The 11,311-nt window shown below is 39.4% G+C and overlaps 1 protein-coding gene across 1 annotated transcript in view; it reads right to left on the bottom strand.

Annotated features, from left to right (window-relative positions):
* Positions 1 to 109: 109 nt before the first annotated feature.
* The window catches only part of Cad96Ca (tyrosine kinase receptor Cad96Ca), an 85,673-nt gene continuing 74,471 nt past the window's right edge, over positions 110 to 11,311 (bottom strand). Inside the window, exons 6-12 of the mRNA XM_067359976.1 lie at positions 4,387 to 4,646; positions 3,799 to 3,911; positions 2,361 to 2,766; positions 2,045 to 2,218; positions 1,483 to 1,833; positions 1,093 to 1,398; positions 110 to 942 (exon numbers count right to left, since the gene is read on the bottom strand). Coding sequence (XP_067216077.1) covers positions 706 to 942; positions 1,093 to 1,398; positions 1,483 to 1,833; positions 2,045 to 2,218; positions 2,361 to 2,766; positions 3,799 to 3,911; positions 4,387 to 4,646 — 1,847 coding nt within the window. The 3' untranslated portion in view covers positions 110 to 705. The remainder of the gene's footprint in view (positions 943 to 1,092; positions 1,399 to 1,482; positions 1,834 to 2,044; positions 2,219 to 2,360; positions 2,767 to 3,798; positions 3,912 to 4,386; positions 4,647 to 11,311) is intronic.

The raw sequence follows: 11,311 nt of genomic DNA, 5'->3' as shown, positions 1-11,311 counted from the left end.
TTATTAATTATTAATCATCAAAGATAGATCAGAAAGATATCAGATAAAATATATCTTATTGCAAAATAGGTTTATATCATTCATTAAAATGCAATTAAATTATACAGCATTATCAATTGTACAGCTATTTATTCTTACAACAGATAATGTACAAAATAACTTACAACAATATTTAACTTAATACATATATACAATTTCATGTCTAGACACGAATGAAGTGATTGAAGTATCTTTTTCTAATACTTTCCTTCGACTTGTGACGTCACATTTAGATTAAATAACTTGTTCTTAAACCGCATACTTGTATTTATACACACGTGAGTATTTAACGCATGTGAGTATTTAACAGAACGATCAAACAGTCTTATGTTGTAGAGAATGGAAAGATTCAAAGTTCACTGTCTCGAATCATTCTCGAATCATTCTCGAATACATTCGTTAAACACATTATTGTAAAATGCAATATTAATTTTTTATCAACGATATATAATTCAATCATCAATATCAACGATATAATACAATAGTTCTCATTGGTTAAAAAGATTAAAAATCGCTGGACAATTGATCGAATAATTTAAAACTTTTCATCCGATTCCTCGTGACGAAGCTCGCTAATTAAATAATAATGTCATTACAGAAGCGCGTACGGTGACTTATATATGCAAAATTCAATTATTGTTAACATTAATGATCACCACACGAGCTTCACAATTTTTCCCCGCTGAGATTGAGCACGTTGTAATATGAGTGATCCGGAAACCTGTCAAGCTCGATATAGTCCGTTTCGTCGAGCAGCAGGCCTTCGGTCAAGTTAACGAGCTCGGCGAAGGACGGCCTACATGCCGGATCCTTGTCCCAACAATAATACATAATATTGTAGAGTTCTCTCTTACAATGCTCAGGCCTGTCCAATCGATAGCCCTCTTTGATTCGTCGCATCACCTGCAAACGCAAATATTCCGTCTAGTATTTCATACGTATATTCTTAGCTAATTACATATATTTAATTTTTATTGATCTATTGTTTACTTAATTAATGTAAATTTCATTTATAAGAATTCAATTATAAAGATTAACATTCTATATTTATACCTCTGCAGCAGCGAGTCCGGGATACGGCGTCGATCCTAACGTTACGATCTCCCAGATCAAGACGCCGAAGCTCCAGATGTCGGACTTGACGGAAAATATATTGTCGTACAAACTCTCGGGCGCCATCCATCTGATCGGCAATCTACCCTCCGATTTTCTCTCGTAAATTTGACTAGCCGCCACATCTCTGGCGAAGCCGAAGTCCGCGACCTTGCACGCGCGATTCTCGTCTATCAGAATGTTCCTGGCTGCCAGATCTCTGTGAATGATACCCTTCGACGCCAGATACTCCATGCCTTTGGCGATCTGCGAATAAATGGAGACGAACGTAAACAATTGGAGTTGATTTCGCTTGGCCACGAATTTTAGATAATTCGATTGTTCACAAACCTGATACACAAATCCGGTGAGATCTCTGGAAGTCAATCCCGCTCCTCCGTGATTCCTCTCTTCTCTGGAAGCCCGGAGAAAGCTCTGCAGCTTGCCACCGCTCACGTACTCCAGAATGACGAACATGGGTTCGCGCTCGGTGCAGCATCCCAGAAGCCGCACGACATTGGGATGAGGATCCAAGCTCTTCATGACGCGCAACTCCTGCGCGAGGTCCAGCCGCTCTCGTTCGGTAGCATTCTCTTTCAGAGTCTTCACCGCCACGATCGTGGCGCCGGACTTGCCGTCGATGTCCAGGGCCTCGCACTTCCACACCTGCCCGAAGCAACCCTCGCCGAGGATGTTGAAGACCTGCGAAGGATTGATCGATTAATGAGAAGGAATTGATAATTTATTAATTACCGATTACTCGGAACTGATCGGTATTTATTTACTCGATAAAATAACGAATGGAATTAAGTTTGCTAATTAGTTCATTGATTATTCTGTTTAGCGCGACGCTCGAGGATTAATTATCGAATTAGCAAGTGAATTATTCACGCCCGCGTGTGATGATGATTACCTTCAATCTATGCCTGGGAAACTCCCACTTATCCTCCTGTTTCTGAATGCCTGCTTGCGATTCTTTCTCCCACGGCTGATAGCGATTGCTGTGAGCTTTTGGACTGCGCCACCTCTTCAGCACGAGAGAAGGATCGTCGGACAGATTAGACACGCTGACTGACGCCTGCTCTTTCTGAAAATCCCGCGAATATTCTGTCTTAAGTATCTCGTTTTATTTCGATGAAAGCAATTTGCAAAGTCAGTCCTACTTCTATTTCTGGATAAAAAGTAATTTTTATTTCTTCCGCTTTATATTAATTTTATTTCGCGTATACCGTGTCTGCCTTGGATTTGCGGCTGCTGCAGAATCTGTTTCTCAGTGACCAAGCGCCCATGCCGAGGCCAACGATGAGGGCGCACCCAGCTGCCACTGGCACCAGAGTCATCGCCATGTCCTGCGAGGGTGGCACGGCGGAGGGTGCGACTTTCGAGCTCAACGCAGGACCCTCCACCTCGTTCACGTGGACGCTCTCTTCTGTCGCGGTGCTGACTGTGCCGGTGCCGACGTTGTTGTCATTTTCTTTAGGTTTCGTCCTCTCCAGCTCCAGTTTCGTAGTTTCGGGATAATACTGTTTGGGAGGTAAAGGAGGTAAGGGCGAAGGAAAATTCGGCAGATTTGGCAGACCGAGCAGGGGAGGTCGTATCCGGCCGCCGGAGCCATGTTGACTTGGAAATGGTGTCCTGTTGAGAATAAACGATCGAATGAACTACTTTATACGGCTAAATTAAGCAAGTGAGATATAATTTTTTTCCCTTTTAATTTTATAACAGCATAATTATGCACAAAATTTTTTTCAACAATTTCTCTACTTCTTAAAATTTATTTAGCTTTTCTTCTCGAAAATTATTACATTTTATCTATTGAATATTATCGGTATTTTATGCAGGAAATCCATTCTTCTGTAACAAATATTTTTCTATACCCTGCAATTTTTATTCAATCCGTCCGTGATGTCGTTAACGAAGTGGAGCATGAATAATAGAACGGATGACCAGCGGGTCTCCTTAAGGTCGCGCGTTGTTCATTGCCATTTATGCGGAAAACGTTACTTCGTAAACTCGCTCAATTTAATAAAGTTTTCATTAAAATATCAATTGCTGTGTTCTATAAACTTATATTGATTACAATTTTCTTTATGAAAAGATATTTGCAGATAAGTGTGAGAAATTTCTAGTAAATTTAAATAAATCGTCTAATTATATGCAATAAATCATATTTTTTAAAGAAATAATCTCTCGATCTTAAATATTAAACAATTTTAGCGGCAATATTTAATAAATAAATTTGGATATATATGACTCCAAGAATTATTAAAAAAAAAAAAAACCATAAAAATACAATGTACATTAAAGTGATAAAAGTTGACATTTTGCATATTATCGAACCACATTTTAGAATTAGTATTCAACTAATATCCATATTTAGATAACTTAAAGAAATAGAGTTATTATCTATTTCTTTAGAGCACGAAAACATCAACAGTTAGAAAGCAATTTTTTATTTTTGCGCGTATTTCGTTAAAATTACTTATATTTATATTGTAAAAATTCTTGCAGAAAAATTGAAACACGAATTTAATTTCTAATGTTAAAAATTAATCGATGATTCTGAGCATTTTCCGTGTCCACTTGTTTTAAAAGCCAGTTTGCTTGTTTTGATTAAAAAAAAAATCCGAGCATTAAGTTATCGAAAAGGCCATCGCGATCACGCACCTTGTTTTCCCCTGATTCGGTGCCGACGTGTTCTTGATGTTGACGTAGACCTCGGTCTTCGCCGTGAGCTGACCGTCAGAAACGGTCACGTAGAGGAACAGGTTCTGGCCTCCCTGGAAAGAATGAGCAAGAAGCGTAATTCAAGCGTCTCAAGGAACGCCGTATAAGTACATACACACAAGCTATGCCTTTGTCGAAGACGCGATTGCGCTCCTCCTTTTTCTACGAAATATATTTTTCCCGCAGAGCCGGTTTGTTCAAATCTCATTATAACTTTATATCTCGCAAGCAACGTAACACACATAATGCCGTAATATTTAGAATATTAATATATATTTAGCAATTCTTACATTAAACATGACGCAAGACTTAAAGCACATTTTGTAATCGTTGAATAATTCATACACACCTAATATACATTTGATTAAAAAAGAAAGAGGCGCACGAATTATTTGAGAAGCTATTTTACGGTTTATTGAAAAAAATATATTTTAAATATTACAAAATCAAAATCAAATATTTGAAACAGGCGTGAACTTTGGGTCGAGACTATTTTTACAATTTATATGTGTCGAGAGGAATACTCACTCTTCCTTTGAGAGTCTCGTTGAGGACGACGGTGCCTGTACTGTTGTCGATGAAGAAGGGTAACGGTGGCTGAGGACTATCGTCCCCATTGTAATTGTGTCCAAGCGGTTGTCCTGGTTCCAGTCCGTAACTCAACGTGTCCTGTTCGTTATCCTCGGCACGAACCCTGGTAACAATGCTTCCTACGGGCTCGGTGTCCGGAAGCACCCAATTCCGATCCAGCCACATTATGGGCGGTGTATTGTCGCTGAACTGACAGTCTGCATAATAATTGGTCGAATAATTAATCATTAGTTAATTTGAAATATTCAAGTTTTAAGTCTGCGATGCTTAAAATATGATTCCGAAAGCTTGGGATTTTTCAACTTTAAGACAGTAAAAATTGGAAATCTTAAAATTTTCAGAGCCTAGAATCTTGCACCTGTATTTCTAAATTGTAAAAATTATATTCTCTACTGTTTTATATTCTTAATCTTTGTTTCCCTTTTCTGCTCTACAAATCCTTTTGTTTTACGCGTAACAAGTGCACTCCGAGTGATCTGTGTCTAATTTTAGTATTGCTATCTTAAATTGCTCTCTTTCAACCGACAACTGTGCTAATTGTAATTTCCGATTGAGGGCTATTCGTGGCATTGTAGCTTGTAGCTCAGCTCGTCAGCAATTAATGGCTCCTTGTCACGGAAGGTTGACAACGCGACTAAAATACCGTTCAAATCGGCTTCGATTCCTCGCGACCGCGGGCGCGTTTCGAGCGCGAGCAGCGAGCTCGCTGCTTTACGCTCGAGCTCTAATTAGCCGCGGGTTTACCGAACGATAATGAGAGAGAGCAGCGGGTGGAAACGCGCACTGAGAGATCGGCCTTGATATGCATTCCTTCCTGGATTTTGAGTTCATATCGTCAAGTAGACTGTGACCCTGCGCAAGATTTCGTTTTGCGCATTTTTCTGACTGTATTCTTCTATACGCAACTTCTACCTTACGCATGAATAATAGCCGAGGAGGCGAATTTTAAGGCAAGACATTACTAAAATATCGCAATTACCAATCTCACATTTTGTTTCGTGCCGTTTGCGAAGCGCGGCTAAATGAGAAAATCGGATAACAGGACCTCGCGGCATTCTACACCTGACTGCGCGTCTCCGGCGAGTAATCGCTCCGTGATTTCGCGGTAACTACACATCGACGTCTCCTCGACCTCTCTTATTAGGCGTGATCGAACCGGCGAGTTATGCTCGGAATAGAAAGTCACGGCGAGTGGTCGCGTTTACGGTCGCATCAAGAGCGCGTTATGATACCGGCCGGCCGATCTGATACGGCGCGAAAGGCGCGCATATATACTAGAAATAGAAAGTGCATCGTGCAAGAGTGCGCACGTTCGCAATTCGCGAAATTCAGATTTACTTCGTTTACGCGTTGAGCGTAGAACTCTTCTCATCGCTCGCAATTATCGCACTTTAATTGCACTGCGTGCTCTTCGTTCCGCCGCGTGCATTTATTTGCGCGGATATAAATTGCAGCCGCGGTTCCACTCGCCTGATTTCGCTATTCCGCCCTTCAGAATATCTGATGTTTATAAAAAAAAAAAATAAAACATAAATACCGACTTGCGTCGTATAAATATGAGAAAGATCGCGTTAATCGAAGTAATTAGCGAAAATTGGATAAAGCTTCTTCTTGAAGAAAGATTTGAGATCTGTTATTGTTAAAATTCTGACGTAATTTGAAGAATGTTTCTTTCTCTTCGCAATGCGTCTCACGCCTCGTCGTGAGGAAACAGATTATAATTAAGTGACTGTTTTAGAAATAATAGCCGTGCTCGAATCAATGCGCTTCTGCACGGCGGCGTGTTTTCGCGAAGAGCAACGTAAGCATGACGATCTTCATAATGGCAGTGGTTTCGCGCTCTTCTCACCCTTCACACCGTAATTGTAGCGATTATTCATGAGAATATAGCGCAGTAACTGTATTCTCACGGTGCAGCGACTTCAATACCGCTATAACGTGCCGCGCGTTCGAAGACGCTGTTCGAAGACAGCGCGCATTGTAATGCGACGCAATCGCCATAATCGGCATCGCGCATTCGTATCGATTGACATTGATACGAATCGCGTCACGAAAATAAAAAGTCTGTACCGTACTCGTGATTAAGCGTTAACAAGATGACGTGGAATAGTACCGTAAACTGCGGTTGCATTGTCACAGAATGAAGTAACTCTGCTGCACAATGCAACTTCTTTTCTTGATTTATTCGAGCACTGATGTAATGCAAATGGAATACAATTAAAAATGTTGTAATGTCAATAAAATATCCTAACAAACTCGGTGATATAATGAGAAAGAGAGAGAAAGATGATCTTAATTTTACGATTCTGATAAAGAATCTTAACCGATTCTCTGGTAAATTAATAGAATTTTAATTTGAGCTTTAATTCCAAAGATATATAATTAAAAATGGAGCAATCAATATGTAATGATTTTTTTCTATAAGATTTTTCACTACAAAAATTATTTAAAAAGTGTATAAAAATTATAAAATCTACAGCATAATTATTATTAAAAAAATTTGTTGATTAAAAAATTACGTAGCATGATACTTGAAACGCGACCCGTGAACGTCGATTCGTAAAGTCGATCATCGCCGGCGACGATCGCAACTTTCCCAAATTGGCCGGCGAGACAGGTTTCCTTTCGGGCCATTGTCCTTTTGAACGCGATGACGTGTTCTAATGTAAAAGACGGATGCGAACCCCGGACTTTCTCGGATTTCGTCCGCGCGTTTTCTACTTTTAACATCGTGCAATCGATCGGGACGACGGAATCGGAGACACGAAGGTGCCGCGGCAAAGTGCGAAAGGTTCTCTCTCTCTCGCGAGACCGCGCGGAGTGTGGTCAGTCCGACGATGCGTGCCGAACAACGCGGAGAAAGTGGGACGATGAAAGTGCGACCGAACGACTCGTCCGTCTGTGTGTATACGCTTATGTGTGCTCTCCGTCGAGAGAAGCGCATCTTCTCCATCGGCGTCGTATCGCGTGATAAGCGTGGACACCCGCCGAGGTATTCTGCTACTCTGTTTAAAGCCGGGTATTCGCCGCTGTCTTAAATCACTGAAAAGTATCGCTTGCGATAATAAGGAAGCTATGGGTATCCCATCGACATTACAGCTGGCGGTTACTTTACCCACACCGATAAACATCGTGAATGCAATACAGAACACCACTATCGGCTCATTGGCGAACCAGCTGTCCTTCGAGACACTGAAATCTCAATGCTCGCCGGAGTCACCGGCGGCTGGTCGCCCTACTTCGCGAACGACCGGTTAAAGGAAACTCCACTGTTCTCCTCGCGGGGGTGAGGGGCCTTCGAAAGAGGCAGGTGGAGTTTCGATCCTTTCACAATGATCCCTAGCTAACTATCACGGTGGAAATGCCTCGAAATTAAAAAGACGTTCTTTTCTCCGCAAATAGAGCGATTGAAATCTTGGAAAGGATTAATCGAATCGTTTAATAATTCATTGTAGAAGAGTTTGCTGTCGGAGCAAGAATTTGGGACAAATAAAAACCCCACGTTGTGGAAAATAGCATTGAAAATCCTGCGCGTTTGAAATTCTGAAGAATTGCGGTTAAATTGCCCCAATTTGTTAATTACTTTTGAGAGAAACTCCGCTATCGTCGGGGAGAGTATAATGAAAGAGATAGACGAACAATTTCAATCCTTTCACAATGGCTCTTTCACAATTTTCCTTTTGTAACAATTTTTTTGCAGAGCAAAGAGAAAGAGACACTGTTCTTCGACAAGTACAGTGTTTTTATTCAGAAGTAGTTGATGATTTGAAGAAATCTTGAAGAACGAGTTCGCTCTTTTTATTAATGTGCAGGAAAATTCAATGTGTTTTATTAATTCAATGTGCAGGAAAATTCATCGGGGTGACAGGATCTGTCTAGAGAGACAGGTAGACAGATATAATTTCAATCTCCTTTCACAATGATCCTTGAGAACAGATCGATATAATTATTCTTTGTGCAAGACGAGATAAGAAGTATTTTGCTTTCGCAAGAGTAACGATTTTAATTCGAAAAAAAAAACTGAACTATGCGTAATGCGTCTTGCAGGAAGAGTTACAGTTAATTCAAGTTAAAGAAAAGTGCGTTGTCATCTCAGGGTGAAAAGATTCTGAAAGGCAGACAGATAAGAGCGGGTAATGTTTCAATCCTTTCACGATGATCCTTGAGACCGACTCGATATGGCAATTACTGCGAGTAAAACAGAACAGAAAGCGCCTTCCTTCCGCAGATAACATTTCTAATTTTACACACTTTTTGCATAAAGCTTACTTCAAGAAATCGTCCAATTCTTGTTACTATTCCATACTTTTCGAATAAAAACTCTAAAAAGCTAAAATCGAAGAGTAAAAAGAAAAGCGTTCCTTATTTTTTATGGAGTGATATATTTCATTCAAACTGCAAAATATTAAAGCTTTCATCTTTCGAGAGACGAATAGATCATCGAGCACGTCGTTGATGACTCCAGGCAGACAGCAGCTCGCTAGAGCCATCGCTAATGGCTAGAAAGTCCGACCCCGTGATTTATGCATCGAACTCGTTCTTCTGGCGAGAGCTTTCGCTTCGACACAGACAGGTGTATCGAAAACCCGGAAATCGATCAACTGCCCGTCAATCGCAAATTAATTGGACGAGCGAAGATGCACTCGCTTGATTATTTGCCATCGTTAATCAACATTAATGTATTGATTCGTATAATTTTCTATTCATGTAGAGGCAAATTGCCGCATTGTCGACGTATCCTTTCGTTGGATATCATCACACGATAAACGTAAATGTTGTAAGACATGATAATATGGACAGTTTATCAATTGTTAATTTAAATTTAAAAAATATTTATTGTAAATTAATCGTGCATTATTATCTAATAATAAATCATGTCATTTAATAATAGTTTAATTGATCACCAGATCACCTAATTAATTGCAAGTTTGAATTTTGTAATTTCTATTTCGATAGTAAAATAAAGACTTTATGCTTTACTGAAATTGAAAGAGACGATTTCTATTTGACTCTATACACGATAGGAGGATTTCTAGAGCGCGATATGCAACGACGGCAGGTGCAGTTTTCGTATGATTCACGGCGAATGGTATACCGATAAAGTAACGCGAGACGTGCAACAGGATCTGAAAGTGAACCACTCGATTTCCGTCGTTGGTGGATTGCGAAGCCGAGTCTGCGAGTTCGAGCGATGTTTCCTCGTTAACCAGATGCGATTATCTCTTGTTTCGCCTTTCGAATATTTTAAATCGTTCCAGGAACGATCATTCCGATCGTTGCTGAAACTGTAATCATTAAGCTATCTTATTAATTACCATTTTTATGACTGGCTTGTAGGATATATCATATTTTTTATTCCAATGGAAAGTAAATGAATGCATATATGTTTCTAGAAAATGTGCTTCAGTATTATTAAAAAAGTAAAACAAATTCAATAGTTAAAGATCTAATATTCGTGTACTAATTTTCTGTAAACGAACGTAGATTGCAAACCGAAAAATTGCGGAGTTCTTGACGGTATCGGCCAAGGTCGTGACGTCATTGGAGCGCGCTTATTTCCGGGGTATACTATGGGTGCCGAAAGAGACCGTGCCTTTTTGTTCCCGCCATCTCGGCTGTAGGGAACCGAGAGCCGAACCGAAGCTAACCAGGGAACTTTCACTTCACCTGGTGAGGTCATCGTCGGTCCTTAAATATTCCCCGGCGTGACGCTTCACTTTCATGCGCGACGACGCTTTCGAGACTCGAAAAATCAAGCCGGCGAGTCGACGAAGCGCGATCATGTCTTAACGATCTTTACGTAATATTCTCGAGAAGGCTCAAGATCCGCTTCCAGAATTACCACGAAATAGGACATTGAATACCACTTGATCTTAAGAGGAAAACGACTCTTTAACTCCGGATTAAATGTTCCCAATTTATTTTCTCTGAATAGAAGTAGAAAAATTGAAAATTGGTTTAATTAAAAATAAAAACTGATTTTTATTCAAACTTTTATGTGGGTGGCGTAAAAAAATAATTGATATTGAAAAAAGCTATATAAAACATTAATCTGTCCTACTTTTATTTTATTTAAATGTATTGCTTTTTTTGTCAGGATTTTATATAAAATCCTCAGAGCTAATGTTTGTTTTACTGATCGCATGTTTAATTGCGACAATCTTATCTATGTTACAACTAAAAATAACAACTGACGAGTTATATAAATCTTTCTCATTGTCAGTAATATACGATTTGTTTGTACAAGTTATTGTATGCAATCGTACATATGTGAAATTAATAATATGTTTAATACGTCAGATTTGATAGAACAATTCGTATAGAAAATTTAGCAATTTTCTCATTTAATTTTAAGAAATTTTTAAATTTACATATAGACATAATTTAATAAATAAATACTTTATATTTACAGCAGGTAGCATTCATCTTAATGACATCTTTCGTGAATGCTAGGTCCTTCTATTAGCCAAAATTTCACTTGTAATGTTTGATAGCTACATAATAATAGCTGAGTTATGACATAAAAAAATAGATTTTAAATTATTAATTGTGGAGATCTAATCAAAGAGGAAGAACACGATTAACGAAACATCTTGCAAAGATTTTTAAGATAATCGTGACAATGAAGCTACAGTTTATAACACTCATCACTTACGACGCCGGAAGTTTCTGCCTAATGTAATGTCGTGGGGAAAGCGCATTTGCAACATAAACGAGTGCAGTAAATAGTCCGCAAAAGCGCCGAAGAGTTGCTTAGAACTGGTTGGGAGCGATTCTTGTCTGGTGAGAAGAATACTTGTTCATAAGCAAATCTATTATCACGCTGTAATAACAATCGCCGCCTTTGCAACCGCTATGCTGA

The sequence above is a fragment of the Linepithema humile genome, chromosome 7 (assembly GCF_040581485.1).
Source record: "Linepithema humile isolate Giens D197 chromosome 7, Lhum_UNIL_v1.0, whole genome shotgun sequence".
NCBI classification, from domain to species: domain Eukaryota; kingdom Metazoa; phylum Arthropoda; class Insecta; order Hymenoptera; family Formicidae; genus Linepithema; species Linepithema humile.
Note: the sequence above shows the minus strand (reverse complement) of the source record. Positions and strands in the feature narration are given on the sequence as shown.